Source organism: Delphinus delphis, chromosome 6 (genome assembly GCF_949987515.2).
Source record: "Delphinus delphis chromosome 6, mDelDel1.2, whole genome shotgun sequence".
Lineage (NCBI taxonomy): Eukaryota > Metazoa > Chordata > Mammalia > Artiodactyla > Delphinidae > Delphinus > Delphinus delphis.
The window spans coordinates 53,758,964-53,779,108 of NC_082688.1; the positions used below are offsets into that span (position 1 = coordinate 53,758,964).

At 34.1% G+C, this 20,145-nt stretch overlaps 1 protein-coding gene across 2 annotated transcripts in view; it reads right to left on the reverse strand.

Moving 5' to 3' along the window:
• Window positions 1-20,145, reverse strand: part of RFX3 (regulatory factor X3) — a 291,963-nt gene that overhangs the window by 73,258 nt on the left and 198,560 nt on the right. The window contains exon 5 of one of the 2 annotated variants that reach the window (XM_060014683.1): window positions 3,215-3,289. The exons of the other annotated variant lie outside the window; for it this stretch is intronic. Coding sequence (XP_059870666.1) covers window positions 3,215-3,289 — 75 coding nt within the window. The remainder of the gene's footprint in view (window positions 1-3,214; window positions 3,290-20,145) is intronic. 2 annotated transcript variants of the gene reach the window in all.

A 20,145-nucleotide genomic window follows, 5' to 3' on the forward strand; every position in this document is an offset into this window, starting at 1 on the left:
CTTGTCTCTTACATTTATTCACTTAGCAAATATTTAGTGAGCACCTACTATGTACCTGGCACTGGTCTAGGCACCAGGGGTGCATCAGTGGATAAAACATATAAAATCTTTACTGTCTTGGAATTTTCACTTGTCAATAAATATTTATTGTCTGCCTATATAATGCTACTACTGGAATAAGTGCCATTATGTTAATAATGTTAATAGAAGGGAACATGGCACTCAGTGTAACTACTCAGTCACAGATGAGGCACTATGTTGGGTATGAAATAGGCAAGTTATACATGCATTTTTGACCTGGATGATAAGAGCATGATGATAAAAATAGACCAGTAGTACAAAATACTCTTAAGAATATGTTGAAAAAGGGATATAAAATTTAAGACCTCACTAAATCTTCTAATGTGTAGAAAGAGAGGTGAAAAACAAAGAAATCAAGTTGGATTATACCAACAGGGGATTATTTATTTGATTTTATCCTAATAAGAATTTTCCAAATTATTGTGAATAATCGAATATATAAAGAGAAAATAGAAAATCCATCTATTCCATATTGCAAAATAGAATGACAACAGACTTTCAGCTCAAAAATCATGACTAAGATCCCTCTTCAGAAACTAGTAAGTATGGGACACAAATTATTGATAATTTCTCCTAAATTTTGCCTAATGAAATTGATCCTTTGTAGAAACTGATGTCAGGGAACTATTATCATAAGGTTGAATTTATGTCCACTTCAAAGAATCCCACAAACCTCAAATGATTCTATATTATGTGCTATATAGGAAGGGATAAAGACAACTTAGAGCTTATTAACATTTAAGTTGTTAGCCATATTTAAATTAAAAAAAACCCTCGCCACCAAAATTTTTCTACACAACTGAAAATCATCAATTAGGTTTTAACAGAATTTAAAATACCCTTAGCAGGTGATTATCAACTGGAATGCACGTAGTAGCTTATGCCAGTTGCTTGGATAAATCTAACAAAAATTAGGAGCATCACTAATTTTCCAAGGACAGAAAGACAGCATGATCTTCTAATGGGTTCAGGTGGAAACAAAGCCTGACCGGTCAGCAGAAAACACTGATCCCTTCTCCACTGTTTATAAACATCTTTAGAATCCTTTGTATTTCCAGAGACTTGACTATAAATGTGTTGCTTTTAAATAAACTTAACTGTACCTCAGAGGTGTAATAAAAGTGAATCAAGATATTTAGAGACAGATTATCACTACATTAGCAACATTTATGCCCACTCTGTATATACTGAAATGCCTCTGGGAGTTATAAACAGTATGGAAGAGTTGCCATGCTATGTAATAAAAAGTACAAAGCCATAGAGTAACAAACATGTATCTGTTGTTTATGCAGCTTAATTCACACATTCATTAACATTAAATATTACTTCATGAATTTTACAAGAGAATAACAATGAAAAAAAACATATTTGAAAAGTTTCAAAAAACCAACAAATAAAAATATACAAAAATGTTCTTATATCCACATTATTGTTCATAAAAATACTAATTAAGATGGGTAATTCAAGTTAAAATTAAACACATCACATATTTTACTGAAGTATATATCTCAAATGACAATGAGATGTGAATTGAATATCAAAGCACAACTTCATAGAAGTCTGAAAGTTCAAAAAAGGTAACTGGAAATTTCAGGATTCTTTTTCTTATATCCCTGCACATTTTCAACTAAAAATGAACAACATTTTCCCTTGCCATTTTCAAAACAAAACACCAGATGGTCCTCGCCCCCTCCCCAAAACATACATCCTAAAAGTTGAGAGTAAATCAGTCTCTACACACAACCACAGACTCATGCTAGCACAGCAGGAATATACCTATGAAACATGTAAAAGAGTGATGTACTGCATAAAAACTTTCAGAAAGGGGAAAAATCATATTCCTTAAACTTTCAAAAGAAGGGCCAAGGTATATATTGTTTTATAATTTAGAATCTATAATTTTCATCAAAATTGTAGTCATTCTCCAAGTAGGTTAACTTGTTTTTATTTGTCATGATATACTTCCCTTTGAAAAAGAAACAAACCACTTCATCTAAAAATAAATGTGTAAGAACATAAGGAAGTATTTTGTGTTATGTTGGAATATAAAATTTAAATGTTTGAAAATTCAAATATTTAAAAAGCACAGTGAAACATTTTCTATGAGCTAAATGTTTCAGGTTTATTGAAAAAAATAATGATATTTTATTTCACTTGGGTGATCCAATTTTGGACTTTTCAGTCACAAAATATGGGGAAGAATTAAAAATAATAATTTTATCTCCAAATTTAAGAATACACTGTCAGCTGGGAGGAAAAACTCTAATTCTTACTATATTGTTACTGACATTAATTCAGCAGAACTGTCTAGACAGATTTAAATCATAGGTCTATTTACTTTTTCCCATATATTCAGAAATCATAACAAAATAATTTTTAATCATCATTTTCATTGAGTCCCCAAAATTTGTACATTTGATGAAAATGTTTATAGTTTCACAAATTGTCATCATTCTTCTTACACTCACCGGTGTTGTAGTGATGCTGCATCTGATAACAGTTAAAAGCTTTAAAAAATAGTAACAATAATCCTGTTTTATCTGAATTATTGGCAGTTTATGGCTTATCTAGAATCCCGCTTCTTCTTTTGGCCCGGATTCATTTTTCTTTAGGTCTTAGGACCTGAGCTCATCTAGGTAGCTGTTTCCTGCTCATTTTATATAGTCTTACTGGTAAATAAATCATTTCGAACAGTTTATCATTGGGTTTGGCATTAACAATCTTTTTTCCACTTAAAGAATATTACTGGTCATACAAACAGACACGACCATTTCTCTGTCTCAGACTCGAAGATGCAGATTATAAACATTTGTTTCACAGTAAATAAATATCACACTAGAAAAATTTCAATCATCAGTTACTTTTTACCAATATTTGGTAGCTTGTTATTAACTTGGAAATATATCTGTATCAAAACAGTAAAAAAACCTAGTGAAGTAGTATATTGGGGGCTCTATTTTTAGATATTCCACTGTGCAAAATTGCCATTAAGTGATACAGAGATCATAAGGGGCTGAGAAAGGAAGGTTAAGAAGCAAAATAAATAAGTAAATAAATAAAACAAGCATTTAGAAGCAAGCAACACATGCAGAACAAGCAAGAGATTAGTTTACATGAAGAAGAGGCAACTTACATGGCTGTTGAGAAGAGAGCTTCTGTGAGTGGACAGACCGTCAGACTTTTGCAGCGTCTCAATCGCCATTTCAATCTGATAATAGATGTCATTAAAAAAAGGGCTCAAGACAAGATAGTAATAAAAGGCTCACCAGAGAATTTTTGATAGATTCTTTAAAGTTCAATTTCTTCTTCAATGGTGGCTAATGAATAGCTCTCACTAAATGTGTATTTCCTCCTTCCTCCCCCCAATCCCAGAGAATAACATAAAAATAGGCACACTAATAATAAGCTCAATCACAAAAGTAAACCTTTTTGAATATTCCATAATTATATAAGAAGGGAGACCTGAGAAGCAGGAACCCCAGAGGATTGTGCTAGTTAAAATATTCTTGACTTTCGTAGTTCAACATGTGAGACAGTAACCGCTCTCTTTCTAAACAGTCTCCCACCCAAAGAGTATTTAATATTTGTTCCGTTCTGTCACAAAAGAAAACTACTGCAGATTTGTGTTTTATTAATATGCATTAGTATTTTAATGCAAATGTGCAAAAACACCTTCATCAATGTTCAAAAGCTTCTAAAGCTATCCATTCTTCTCTAAACCCTGTATTAAAATTTGGAAGTGGAGGGTCATTAGTATGAACACATTTAGATGTAATCATGGTCCCTACATCATAGTTTAGGATGTGGTGGTGAGGCAGAGCTATTAGAAATGAGAGCAGAAATGGAATGTAGAAGAGAAGATAATTCAGAGCCAACAAAAAAAGGGACAATCAGAGAAACAGTTTTCTTCCGTGTAATCTCAGCACACCATGAGCAATCATAACACCTTAATTAAGTAGCAGGTGCCAATAATAAATGAGATGCACTCTCGATAACCTCATATTTAAAGATCACTATCTCTCAGCTCCTAGCACTATAGCACTTACTGTAAGATCAGGTTCCAAACACCCTGTATTTGATTACTGGATTCTATTAACAATATTAACTACAGTTAAATTAAAAATCACACTATATAGGAAAGAAATCATTATTTTTATTTTTGCTATCTGATCAAATCAACATCCCTATAAGCAGTTATAAAAAATATTTCATGCTTTCAAACACAGATAACATACTTTACATTGGCTATGAAAATTAATGATGCCTTGAAATTTCAACATACTGCCTCCCCCTACCAAAAAAAAAAAAAAAAAAGATGGATGGCAAAACCCATAGCAAAGCAAAGTCTTTTTTTTTTCCATCAAGTTTACAACTGCTTTATGGTGGAATACTTTATACACAGAATGTTCAGTCTCAATTATGTCAACATTAAATTTAATTTTCTTAGGAATTAGTAGCTTTAATTTTATGTTATTTCCCCAAGTTACTTGTTCTTCTTCCCTAGAGTTAATAAAATGTAATACAGAAAAGAATGTTAGGTAGAAATTATAGAAAAAATACTCTTAAAGTATATAATAATTCATAAGATGATATAATACAATTTATTATATGATTAACTTTTTTTTAATCACAAAACTAAGTTAATTGGCTTCTGCAACACTCTTTACCAGATGGAGGGTTAATGTAGTTCATCATTATACTTGAAAATAAACTGAAGAAAATGATATTGTACAAACCAAAAAAAAATTATGGAAAGAGTAATGTAAATGTAATGAGTAAACATTTTACCAAAATGTTAAACTAAAACTATAAAGGACCTCAGTATTACATCTCTTAAAAAGGCATCAATAAGTGCTCTTGTTTTCAGAGAGAAAACATATATCGGGACTTCCCTGGCGGTCCAGTGGTTAAGATTTCGCCTTCCAACACAGGGGATGTGGGTTCGATACCTGGTCCGGGAGCTAAGATCCCACATGCCTCACGGCCAAAAAACCAAAACATAAAAGACAACAGAAGAAATATTGTAACAAATTCAATAAAGACTTTAAAAATGGCCCACATGAAAAAAAACTAAACAAACAAACAAACAAAAACAAACAAACAAAAAAAACCAACCAAAAAAACATATATAAAAAGACAGCTGGAAAGTCTTATCCTCATGTGACTCTAAATCACTTCTAGGAAGAATTTGCTCAAAATTCAAATTTGCTAAAATGCCTACATTTTCTTTGAAGTTTGAGTGTGGAAAATTTGAGGTTAGATTTCGGTCTACTTAAAAATAAAATGATCTGTATCTTGTGATTTTATAGGTTTAAGTGAAAGGTAAAAATTATCAAAAATATAATAGCTGAGCAATAATGAGGGAGAAATCCACATCTGGCTTTGTTTGTTAACAGCAATTTTTATTTCTTTATGACTAAAGGATTTGTGGTTATTTTTGACAATTAAAAAATAAGTATGGTAAATAAACATTTTCCATTTCTTCCCTAAACTAATTAAGCTTTAGACTATGAGTATACCTTAGCTTTTTGTTTGAAAAATCAATTGTCTGAACTAAGGTACAGTGCCCAGTTGTATCTCTTACTGAATAATCACCCGAGGACTGAATCGTCAATAGTGCACATTTCTTCTTCACGATTATCTAATGCTAGGATACATGGTGCTTGGCAGTTTAGACTGGTTCATGATGATCCTGAACTATTGATTCATAATCAGATAAGAAGCTATGGCAACTCCTCTGAGATCAAATGGTGGGATGTTCCATTTGAGATGAGATGTTCAGCATGGAAAGGCTTATAGAGCATTAAGTGTCATTACTGGAGTGGGTGAGACTTACAACTCCCTATGTGAAAGAGCAGGTAAGAAACTGATAACCATTCCAGCCACCATGAGCACATGAATTCTCAGAAAAATCAGTCTTTTCTGGAAGACTAAAAAAAGATCGTTAGCAATATACTAGGGATGAATTAAAACCCTCCACGTTCGCCAGCTAAAACAGGATTCCCATGAGAATGGGAATCTACTCTGAGGGTGGTTATCAGTCAAAGACAGAAACCCTTGGTCCAGTGCTACTGCAGAAACACTTTCAGAAACTGGAGAAGAGGATTCTGCACTGTGTTTAGACACACCACTGAAATATTAGAGGACTGGCAGGCTTCTGGGGCAGAAAAGCGATAGAGATCAATGAAAAGTCTTCCAGCCATAGGAATTATAAGTGTGAGACCACCAGCCTCAGATGCTACCCCAACAGAATGCCTGACAAAGTCTGAAGAGTCAGAGCTCAGGTAACGTGGAGAGCTTCCTACATGCATAGGCCAGGTTTCTTTCTGACTGCACATTAGCAGAAAGATGAAAGACCTCTTTGCAGTGTGTCCCATGACAAGGCACTACAGAGCATAATTCGAAAAATCAGACCAGGTTTGAGCACTTGCTGAGAGTAGTTCACAGTGAAGACTATTCAGGAAAACAGACTTTCATCAGAGAGTGCAGGGACACCCATGAGTTTTGCTGTGAGTGAAGCTTAATTTGGGCGAAGAAAGAGAGGAAGGTAATACTAGTTGCCATGAGAAAACGATGTCTGACCTTGTGTCACCAGTTAGGAACTGCAGAATTAAAGTAAATACAGGTGTGACTCAGCTCCCCAACCAAACACTGAATTCTCAAAAGACAGAATCCCAGGGAACAGTGTAAGTGGTTTCCCTCATTTGGGCACAAGTGGTTTCCCTCCATACTAAGAATGGAGTGCTCATTAAAGACTATGACAACTATTTTTTCTTCTGAAATAGAGTGGCATGGTCACAAATGTGATACAAATATGACCACATGGCAACAGGAAGACCTTAGTTCTTGTGCGGTAGATTCAAGGAAAAAAATACCTGGGCTCTGTAAGGCAGAAGAAACCCCTATTTGTTTGGAATATAGAAAGTATGCATGTCTGTTGCAGACTGCACCAGTGAAGAAACTCTTCCATGATTTCTCAGGAATTAGGGACAGAAATCAGTAGGAACAGGGAGAAGCTGTATTTCACATCTAGGAGGAAAAAAAATAAAGCTCAGTGGAGCTCCTACAAAGATACAGCAAACCGGGCTTCCCTGGTGGTGCAGTGGTTGAGAGTCCGCCTGCCAATGCAGGGGACACTGGTTCATGCCCCAGTCCGGGAGGATCCCACGTGCTGCGGAGCGGCTGGGCCCGTGAGCCATGGCCGCTGAGCCTGCGCGTCGGGAGCCTGTGCTCCGCAACGGGAGAGGCCACAACGGTGAGAGGCCCGCGTACCGCAAAAAAAAAAAAAAGATACAGCAATCCCTCTAAGAAGGACCTGAAGGGGACAGGGCACCTATTACCTGATGCGGGATAGATACACACTATGATAAACATGTGGCCTAAAACACAGGCTGCAAACTCTTTTCCAGTCACTCAAATGCTAATGCTGCCTTGTTGGAATCCAGGGACCAGTGGAGAGTCTCTAAGCACCCAAGGTCACTTGAGGCTTGTAAGATATCCACCCAAGAATCAGTGTCCTGAAAAGGACAACAGAGAAAAGTCACACCTAAGCCCTTAGGGAAAGAGGTTGAGAGAACAGAGAAGAGGGGTCAAATGATGTCTGGATGTCCAGTAAATATTCTGTTTATATTCTCCTTTCCCAAGCTCAAAGAAGAGATCAATATTGTACTTTTACTAAGGCAGCAAATACTTTTTCCATTATTTATTTATTTATTTAAACATCTTTATTGGAGTATAATTGCTTTGCAATGTTAGTTAGTTAGTTAATGCAGTGTTAGTTTCTGCTGCATATCAAAGTGAATCAGCTGTACATATACATATATCCCCATATCCCCTCCCTCTTGAGCCTCCCTCCCATCCTCCCTATCCCACCCCTCTAGCTGGTCGCAAAGCACCAAGCTGATCTCCCTGTGCTATGCGGCTGCTTCCCACTAGCTATCTGTTTTACATCGGGTAGTGTATATATGTCAGTGCTATTCTCTCACTTTGTCCCAGCTTCCCCTTCCCCCTCCCCTCCATGTCCTCCAGTCCATTCTCTACATCTGTGTCTTTATTCCTGTCCTGCCCCTAGGTTCATCAGAACCATTTTTTTTTCTTAGATTCCATATATATGTGTTAACATACGGTATTTGTTTTTCTCCTGACTTACTTCACTTTGTATGACAGACTCTAGGTCCATCCACCTCACTACAAATAACTCAATTTCGTTTCTTTTTATGGCTGAGGAATATTCCATTGCATCCATGTCCCACATCTTCTTTATCCATTCATCTGTCTATGGACACTTAGGTTGCTTCCATGTCCTGGCTACTGTAAATGGTGCTGCAGTGAACATTGTGGTACATGACTCTTTTTGAATTATGGTTTCCTCAGGGTATATGCCCAGTAGGGGGATTGCTGGGTCGTATGGTAGTTCTACTTTTAATTTTTTGAGGAACCTCCATACTGTTCTCCATAATGACTGTATCAATTTACATTCCCACCAACAGTGCAAGAGGGTTCCCTTTTCTGCACACCCTCTTCAGCATTTATTGTTTGTAGATTTTTTGATGATGGCCATTCTAGCAGTGTGAGGTGATACCTCATTGTGGTTTTGATTTGCATTTCTCTAATGATTAGTGATGTTGAGCATTCTTTCATGTGTTTGTTGGCAAACTGTATGTCTTCTTTGGAGAAATGTCTATTTAGGTCTTTCACCCATTTTTGGATTGGGTTGTTTGTTGATATTGAGCTGCATGAGCTGCTTGTATATTTTGGACATTAAGCCTTTGTCAGTTGCTTCGTTTGCAAATATTTTCTCCCATTCTGAGGGTTGTCTTTTCATCTTGTTTATTGTTTGCTTAAGGCAGCAAATACTTTTAAAGAGAACAATGTAAAAAGAAAAAAAAAGCATTTCCCCATTATTTATAATTCCCCATCGTTATTTATTATTGGTATTTATAGCTCCCCATTGCCTTTTAAGGAAGGAGAATCCTTATCACAGGATGGCCCCTTGTTTAGCAGAGTTAGTATCAGGTTTAAGTGCTCTGCTGAAGGGGTGAGAGATTTGAGGAGACGGGGATCTGGGCACACTGGCGGTGAATGCTCATTGGTAAAATGAATGGACAGACTGGGGGGGACAGGTGGTGCAGAGAGGCTTTGAGGGACTGTGCTCTGGAAAGTGTGATGCTAAACCTCAACTCTTTCCTCTACAACATCTTCAGTAAAATTGATGCCACTCACAGATACTTCAGGTACAAGTAATCAAGACTGGCTGGAGCCCAGGGTTCATTTAGGGGCAGTTGATGATGTCAAAAAGGTAAACCTCAGTTTCAAATGCAGGGAAATGTGGAGAGGTTCGGAGCCTTTCATAAATTGTTGATATTAATTTTATCATCACCATTATTTACTTTTAACAGAAAGAGTTATTTATTTTTAAGTAACTTTGGAAACAATTATTTTAGAGCTAACCTTATTTCCAACGTCAGGATACATCAATGTTGGGGAATGCCAATCACGCTCAGTAAAAAGGAAGAGGAAGACTGATCTCAAAGTGAGAGGTGCTGAAACTTTTGCATGAGTTGCATGGGGCAAAAAAGAGGATTCCCTGTACATGTGATTTATATACACATTATGCACATCTATTCAATGGCCCAAATAGAACATGATATATGTGGACAATTAGGACTTTGTCTTAATGTAAACATCAGCCAGTCATTCAATTACATGCCAATAAGACAGAAGGAAAAAGAACAATTATATCATCTTATTCATTGTCTTTATAGGTCAAGGCATATTCTCTTGACTCTGAAATGGCTTTTTAATCTTTTTTAAAGACTGAAGGTCAAGATTGATATATTCAACTACCACTATAATTAAAATTGGTCTCATGGTAGAAATTATTTCCTTTCTAGAACTGTTTAAGAAAGTGATTTAAAAATAGAAGTAATACTATAATGCTTTATGATTTATAAAGCTTTTTTACATTAATTCTCATTTGATCTTCACAACTTTGTGAAACAGCAAAGGCAAGCAATATTATCTCCTTTTCACAGATCAGAAAATTGAGGCTCTCTGGGATTGGGGGACTTTCTTGAGATTACATAGGTGTTAACCATGAGATTGGAATCCAAGGTTTATCACTCTGAGGTCAACAGTATTTCCATTTTATACAAATATAACAAGAATATAAATCAAGAGGAAATATCACTGTTTTTAATGAAACTATCTTCTGAGGGGTGGCTTGTAAAATTAAAATTTGCTACATGATTTACTGTTAACAAGATTTACTTTCCAATAGGAAAGGGTTTACATATGATTAATAAGCATTACTTGAAAATGATTTCAAAGTGATCAACTTAAAAAGCAACAAAAACTTTTGAATGGATAGTTAAATTTTACTCATCATAAAAACAGTTATATAATGATTGAATTTTCTTGTTAATACAGGTTGTTCTATTAACCTCACCAGTTAACACTTTCTTAGAGAAACAGCATTTTTGTTTCCTTGTGAAAGAATAGTAAATTCTTTAGAGAAACCCAATGAAGAGAATACACTTAAGACTGGAAATTTCCTTTGGGGTAATTTTTCTCCTGAACTGTAAGACTTGATATTTTGTTTGCATTTGAGATCAAGTAAGACAGAAACAATTTCTACTTGGTGGCTTGTTCAGAAAAAGTATCTGTGACTGCTGACACGAGCATGTGACCAGCGCCCTTATACCTGTTAGAAATGACCACCTCCTGGTGTGTGTGTGTTGGGTGGCGGGGGACTTCTATAGCAAGTACTTCAACCAGAAACACAAAGGAAACAAACCCTTTCACTTTACATGCAGTCTATATAATCACAACCCAGGTTTTTCTCCAAGAGTGGTCCTAGACACTTGTTAGAATTATCTGGGCACTTGTTAGCAATGCAAAACAACAACAACTAAAAACCAAAAAAAAAGAATGGACACTGCATTCTGGTGGCTCATATCTGTATTGCTAATGGTTTGATCTCTTCTTCAATTTGTCCAAAGCAGCGCTTTTCAGAAAGTAAGGTGTAACCCATTAGTAGGTTATGAAATCAATTATCCTGACCAGCATTTTTTAAAAATTAAAGAAATCAAATAGAGTAGAAAATACTCAAATGTCCTGGCACACAGTACAGGTAAGTATTGTTTCCTGGAACTTTGGTTTTAGTCCTCTGTCTATGAATGTATATATGTATATAATAGTCATGTGTGTATATATAGATGTATACTCATGAATGTATGCATATATGTATGTGTATGAGTACTGGGCCACAAAGTAAAGGTATTTCTCATTGTAGATTGTGGCCCTCAAACTTTGAATGCCCTGCACGAAGCAGTTAAATCAGTTCCCTTCTAGTAACTGGATCCCTTCTAAGGATCTACAGGTGTCTCTTGGGCCCACGTGTCCCTGCAATGCAGATAGAAACAGCTCACTGAGTATAAAGCTGTGAATATGATACCGCTCTGTAAGTTGTATATTCAAGTGATATAGAAATCAACATATGAATCTATTACTCCACAGCAATATTAAAGAGAAGCTTAACTCAGATATTCAGGACGGGTTGTTCTTTTACCTCTTAAAAAAGCCCAGAAAACACACCTAGCCAGCTTTGCTTTTCATCTCCTCTTGAATAAAACCTAAGACAAAATCTTAATCTTATACACTAAGCATTTAGAGCAAAGAAGGCTTAGGTCTTGCAAACGCTTAACTACATGAAATATTTTTTACTCACTGATAATTTTATGACATCTAGAGAAAAAAATTTTAATCATTATGCTTTCAGACTGAAGTTTTGGCAATTTCATACCACCTAAAGCTATTTTGAAATATTGATAAGAAAAAACATATAAAGAAGATACCTGCATGAACTGAATGTGTTCTGAGAACATTTGGTGAACTAGGTGAACTGAAACCAAGACTGTTGTATCGGGCTTCCACTGATTATTCTGTAAAGCCTACCTCCCTCCACCCTCACCAGGACTTTGTGAAACTGGCATTACTGATGTGTGACAATAAAACTAATTTTGAGATATCAACTGTATAAGCACTCAGGGCTACAATTACCCTTCAGGAATCTGCTGGGTTAGGATTAAGTGATAGGATTTAAGGCCAAGTTGATAGTTTCAAATTTAAGATTTCAAATCTGCCTTTTGCAGATTATTCTGAGTACCAAGAACATTTTCACTTTGTATTTAGTTCATATAATCACTAAAACAGAGGTTTTCTCAAAGTGTAATTCTGGATCAGCATTACCAGAGTCACCAGGTGCTTATAAGAAATGCACATCTTGGGTCCTTCTCCACACTGAATCAAAAGCCTTGGGGGTGGGGTCCAGCCGTGCATTTAATCAATGCTCCATACATAATGTACACTCAAGTTTGAGAACACTGCACTAAAATATAATCAAATTTATTTTCTTTGCCAGGGTTAATCTGCAATTAATACTTCAGGGAGAATAAGTAGGGAGGTAACAGGCATTCCTAAAATGGCCCTTGCTAACTCTGTTTAAAGGGTGGTTTTAAAGTTTATTATATGGATTTTTGCTATTTTCATTCTTTTTCATTCTCTTGCTATCCAATCCTACCCAGCATTTAGACAATTTTGCAGTTTATGTTAGTAACATAATCAGAAGATAAGCACAATTTTCGTGAATCTAAAATTAATCAATTTACAACATATTAACATTTGTGATTTAAAAATAATGTGATGAGAAAGAAAATGAAACTAACCACTTAAAAGAAGTCTGGGGGCTATTTGTGTATTTCTATTTTTGCCTTGGAGGATTAGGTACCTTTCAGTGATGAAATTAGCTCCATTACTCATATTGTAAACCTTTATATTCATAGAAGCACAGTGGCTGGTCAATAGTGATTGCTCAATAAATGTTTGAGAGAGTGAGTGACTCTAAGTACATGAATATACCAAACATTCACCTTCACCCCAAAATATTGAATAAGAATGGCTCTAGAAATCTTTACTAAATTTAATGCGCATTTTCATTCTCTAAACTTTCAACAGTCTAATAAAGAAGAATTTTTTCTGAAACCTAGGATCAAGGTTTAACTTGAATCATGATACCTCATAGACAATCTTTATACTGGCCACATAAAGAAAGGGTTGTTTCAGTTACATGCATTTGGATAGCATGACCAAATAGATACACTTTATAATCATTAAGAGCTTGACTAAGATTTTTTAAAATAATAAATCACTTTTTTTGAATAGAAAATATATTCACATGCCTCCCACCTTTTTTTCCTTCATTCCTTCTTCTAGAGATATCTTTGTACTTACATAAGCATATAGAAAGTATATTTCTATTTAAATGCACACGTGCGCCATGTGCACGCATGCGTGCGCATGCGCGCACATACACACACACACACACACACACACACACACACACACACATTACTCCTTGCTTTTTCATTTAACAATATATCTGGAGATCTTTCCACATCTATCTATCTATCTACACACATGCAAACACATACACACACTGCCTCACTCTTTTTAATGGCCGTACAAAATTCCACTGAATGAACAAATGCACTAAAATGTATTTAACTATTTCTCTGCTGATAGACAATTAGGATTCTTCCAATCTTTTTCTAATACAAATAACTCTACAATGAATACAGTTGTTTATGCAGCATTTCACATATGTAAGAGTATCATCAGTGGATTAAATTCCTAGAAGTACTCTCTGAGTCAGCGGCTATGTGTATTTTCAATCTTTTTTTCTTTTTGGATTTTCAATCTTAATAAAAATTTCCTTATTGCTCTCCAATCCTGTACCAATTTAGTACTATCAACAATGAAACTGCCTGTTTCTTCACACCTTTGCCAAGGTTTACTAACTTTTTAACCTTGCCTGTGTGAGAGATGAAAAATGGTATCTTTGTAGTTTATTTTTCATTTCCTTTTCAGTGAACTGCTTCTTCAAATGCCTTCCTCATTTTGGTCTCTTTTTTTTTCTGAAGGATTTCTATGAGTGGTCTATATATTAAACGAATTCATGCTTTGAATATAACATTTCAAAACTTTATGCGAGGTTGTTGTTTCACTGTTGCCTTTTGTTGCCGTGGTTTCTGTCATATGGAATGTTTTTACTTTTATGTAGTTGATCACATCAGCGTATTTTTTTGTAGGATCTGAATTTTACATCATGTTTCCCCACTATAACAGAATAATAATAAAAAAAATTTTCCATCCAAGTGAAATTAATTTTTATATAAGGAGCAATGTATGGAACCAATCTAATTTTCTTTTAAAAATAGTTATCCAGCTGTCCCAAGCATTATTTATCAATAATATCATTTCTCTATTGACAGGCAATGCCACATTTGTCATATGTTGTATTCTTATATGCATTTGGCCTATAGTCTATTACTGGCCTATACTGGTCTATTCATGTGCCTAGACAATTCTGTTTTAATTATTAATTTTATATATATTTGAACAACTGGTAGGGCTGTTTATGTCCCACACCACGCATCATTATTTTTCTTTTTATACAACTTTCTTCACTATTCTTGCATGTTTATTTATGTAAACAGTATTTCTTATAAAAGAAAAAATCTATTGGTATCTTGATTAGGATCATATCAAAATTTTTAAGTTAATTTAGGGAGATTCAAAATGTTTGATACTGAAACTTCTCTTTCAATTATTCAAGCTTCTTTTTTTGTCCCTTAGGAACTTAAAAAGTTTTATTCAGCAGCTGGATCTTGCACATATATTGTTAGTTTACTGCCTGGCATATTCTGAGTTTATTATAAATGAGATCTTTGCTTACATTACATTCTAGCTACTGTCAATTGTATTTAGAAAAGCTATTGATTTCTTTGTATATTAATTTTGTACTAAGTCACTTTACTAAATTCTCTTATTATTGGTTCTAGTTTTTCATTTGATTCTCTATGATTTTTATCAGGTACACAATCATATCATCTGCGAATTCTGACCTCTTTACCTCCTTCCTAATTTTATATTTCCTTTTCTTGTCTAACTGCATCTTTCCTATAATTTTGAAAGGACAATTAAAAATCACATCTTCCTTTCTCACAAGGCAGATGGGAAAAGTTACTAAAACTTATAGGGGGTAAATTTAAAATAAATGAGTTAAATTATTTTAACTTTCTACAGATAGATTACAAAATCCCTAGCCCATGAAATTTTGGGGCACCAACAGTTATAATTTTTAAAAACCTAGACTTTAAGAGAAAACAATTCCATAGCCAACAAATACAACTGTAGCTATGCATACTGAGAAAGTGGTAACCAAATCACATGCTTTTGGAGGATGTACTCATAAACATGGGAACATGGAGAAACTCCCTTTCATTTGAGAATTGATAATTGGTCATAGGCATCGTTTAGAATTTTCCCTCATTAAAATAAAAGACATGGGCCAGTGGAACAGGCAGTATTAAATTTTGTGGGTCTAATACTGACTCACATGTAACTCACAGATGACAGTATATTTTAATTTGCCACCAATACATTTCATATTTTATCTGGATCACCTAGCTTCCATAAATGAAACATTAGTGATTTTTTTCCTTCAAAATCTACAGTAGTTTCAAACTAGTAAATTAACTTGCAATTTGATTTATAAATATAAGGATCAAGTTAAAGTTACACAACAGGTCACCTGGAACATAGTTTACTTCCATATTTATAAGTAGAATTTACAAACATCATTAAACCTTCCTAATCTAGATTTTAGATGGAATAGAATCTAGCCATTTCTGGCATGTTGTAACACACCTGTGGTTCTGAAATGCTGTTTCAGTATGAAATAGCTAAAAATTAAAATAACTCATTGTATTTTGCTTTAGAAGGGAATCCATCAGCTATGCTCAGGAGGAGCTGAAGGCCCCTGTCATTCTGTTTGTCTTAACCTTCTAGTTTATCAAGATTTCTAGGAGTAGAATGTCTTACAGCCTTAGCCATAAAATTACTGCCTCTAGATCTTATCAGCTTCAAGGCTGGAGCAGTGTGAAACTGACTGACAGCTGAATGGAATATAGATGAAGCAATGGAGACTACAAGTCATTCAAAGTCCCATTTTATTAAGTGCTTTGAAAATAAGGTCCCAGAACCTTCAGTCAATTTAGGATTTAGTGCAGAAAGCAGAAGATTCGTGGTACTCTCTCTGAGGAGTTTTATCTGAGAGCTCAGGTTGGCCTAGGGAAAATGGGACACAGGAAAACAGAAAATACTAAGATCATAATGGACATACATACTTCTGCCAAAATAAGTGGAGAAAATAGTTTTGCTTGACTTTCATTTTTAAATCATTCAGGCTAACTGTAAAGCTAAGAAAATTATTTAAAATAGAAATTTATTATTTCTGTAATATGTAATATATAAAATAACTGTGATTTATGCATAACATCACATTTCTAACAAAAAATTTCTTCCAAGCATATCTTTATATATGACAATTAAAGAGAAATTTTTGTCTTATGTGACTATGTTGCTTTTCTATCTCTATATAGCCATAACAAGTAATCCAACATTATTTTAACATTTTTTACCCTTTGGTAAGAAGAATGGGCAGTTCAGCTCCTTCTAATATAGTCATTTCCCCATAAATATAAAGAAGCCCTTCAAGTATTGATATAAAAAAAATCTCTGACACACACTGTTAGGTGGAAAAAAAAGCAAGATTCAGTATTTTTGTTACTATTCGTAAAAAAATTTAAAAATGCTAATGCGAGGGAAAGAGAGACATTCTGCTTGTACATTCAGAGAATATCTCCAGAGTGATACTCAAAGAACTTGATAACTTTGATTGCCTCTAAGGAGAAGAACTGAGGAACAGAAATGAGAGGGACACTGCATTATGTACTTTCTTTTATCTTTTGAACTGTGCTACTTAAGAATGTATAACTAATTCACATAAATAAATTCATAAAAACTTTACATGCAAACCCAAGGATAAAAGAAATAAAAGCATCTACAATTATTGAATGAATTCTTAACTTTCTATAAATTATATAAGATAGGCCAAACTTTTACTTATATAGCAGTAGATGGACATTGAAATTTTCCTCCAAACAATTGAAAAAATTACAGTATTTTTCATTAATCAAAAAAGGTAGAGATATGAACAATATTAGCTTCAACACATTTTCCTTGTGCCCTTTGGTGGGATCTAATTTTAGCAAGAGCCATTTAACATATATAATTACTAAATGTATATACAGAAAAGTAGAAAATTAGCTTTCATATCACAGTCTCAAAAATGATTAATGTAATCTAATTTAGTTAGTTTTCTTATCAAGAAGAAAAACAACTCCATAAATAACCATCTCATTATAAGAATTCAAATGTTATTTTATGGAGGAATGAATAAATTAAATTTCTTATAGCAAATTGCTTATTATTATATAGTCTGGTATAGATAAACTATGTTGTGATAAATACAAAAATATCACTAACTACAATCATAAATTTTTGATTCTCAAATGCAAAATGTGTTCCGGTTCCAAAATTCTAAAATTCTAAAAAATATATGGTTATATGAAAAATAATGATGAAAAATAAATTAGAGTTTAAAATGAATAAAGACACATAAGGAACACTATGGAGATGTATTTAGAAGGACGATCAAGGCATAATGAGTTCAGATATGACTGTAGTCAACTCTTCTACCTTAATGTCCATGTTCTCCTGAAATGTTAACAATAAATAGATCCCTAGCATTAATTTAATGAAATGTAAAATGTTTATTTACTCAAATAGTAACTTAGCTGAAGTCATACCCAGTGATTTTCCAATAAAAAATGTTACATAATCTTTTTGAAAATTCTTATTTAATACTATCAGCAGGAAATGCCTTTTAAATGTGTATAAGTTTATACTTATATTTAAATAAATAAAAAAATATATACATACATACATATTTAATAATTTATACATGGACTCCATTGACCAAATAAAAGAGCACAGTAAAAGGAGAAAAAGTATTTTGACCAAATCTGAATATTGGTAGCTTGTACCATAATATATTCATCAAATAAAATGTAATATGTTACCATAATAATCTTTTGAAAACTTCTGAAATTTCTATGTACCTTGAAAACTGAAACATTTACAATGCATAGCAAAAATGAAATACTAAAACATGTTTATGTAAAATATTTTTTCACTTAAGGTTATAAAACTAAAGTAAATCATATGCTCAAATAAAAATTCTCCATTAATGTAAATAAAGATCCTTCTATTATAAGAAAGATGGTTTTATATTGACTATTAGACTAGGTAACAAAATATTTCAAGTGCTGATCATTTATTTTTCTTAGTAGTGGCTTCAATTTCAAATCATCTCTTTTTACTGATTTATCCTGAGAAGTTGGTTTGCACATTGGAGTAAACCTCTTTGTGGCAGAAAATTATTCCTAATAAATTTAAGTGAAAGTATTTCTATATAGACAGAGGTCAAATGTAAGAGACAGCAAAGGCAATTATTCTGGGAACCAGAGCAGGAAACCTTGGTAACCAGAAACCGCGTAAAGGTATTAGGTTTGTGCTGTTCCCGAGCCCTCAAATTTAACTAGTTTCACATCAACTGAATTAACTGACTATACATTCCACTTATTACAGGCTCTTAAGGCACAGCCCAATTGACTACTACTGTCAGGAATTCTGGCAATAGTAGAGGCTACTCCTACCCAGTTAGCTGCATCAGGCATGCTATGGGTGATAGGTTGAACACAGAAGAACAGTCAGAAAAACTGAATTTATATGGCACAGTCTGGCTCAACGTTTGGAAAGAAATGGCTTGCATCTCGACTAACAGGTTCTTAGAGACTGTGCTCATAGACATTCTTTCTATGGTTCTACAGTGAATGAAAAAGATACATGAAAATAAGCAAATCTCCTTTAATGACACGGCACCTACCAAAAAATCTAGAGTTTCAGGAGTCTAAACAACTATAATACATGGCACAAATTTTCTAGCATTTGGCGAGAGGAGGACGGGAGGAAATCTTAAATAGGTGTCATAGCACTTAAACTTTGTTAACTTTACTATAGGAACAGATGTGAAACTGTACAGAATCACCACCTCACCGTGAATGAAGCAGATGAAGATCTTCAGCACGATTGAGGGGGGATCTAAATCAAATATAAACTGTGGTAATAAATGTAAGGTAATAATTACTAGCAGATGTATATTTAGATAATATGTATCTATCATACGTCACTATCATGTGCTTTGATGAGAACACCTTATGATTTTTCCATGCAAAAGTTCTCTCTTTATTTAACTTTTAAACTCCTTTTGCTAAAAAGGAAATTTTCTTGTAAAAATGAAAACAAAAAACCATCCTTAACAGAACCTTAAATATTAATGCCTTTTTAAAAGGGTGAATTAATATGTGCAACTGACACTTAGGAATTGATTTTTTAAAAATAGTTTTCCCACTATTCTCAGCTGTTATAAGTCAGTTATTTTGTGTTAATTTACCAATTAATATAATAAAAATTGCACCAAATTTGTGTAATGGATAACTTAAGGAGTCATGTCATTTTTCACACTCTATACAGAAAAACAAACAAAAAAATCAAGCTATAAAATTCATCCTGCTAATGTTTGTACCTATATATACATGACCTGGAATAATCAATTTAGTTAACTCAATGATAGCACTAGTAAATTTAGTAAACCCATATCTAGTTCATGAGGATGTTTAACAGATAGCTAAAATTCAGTGTGAAGGCAAGTATCAGTGCCTGGGGAAGGTGAAGCAGGAGAGGGGTGGGGATGGAGCGCTGGTAAGCCAGCATGAGAGAGGGTATATGAAACGAAAGTGGGAAAGGACTCTTCCTCCCCATTTTTTCCAGTTCTCCTAAGGCCTTGGTAAGTGGCAAGTACTTCCCTTTCCACTGAAAATCACTTTCTGGATGGCCTGTATCAGGAGCATTATACAGTACTGGTACCTAATATACCCCTTTTCCTTTTATGGTAAAGATACAGTTATTTTACATCTAGAACATTTTACCATTTGTTGGTAAATATTATGATTTTAAAGCTGAGAGGATATTAGGAAATCA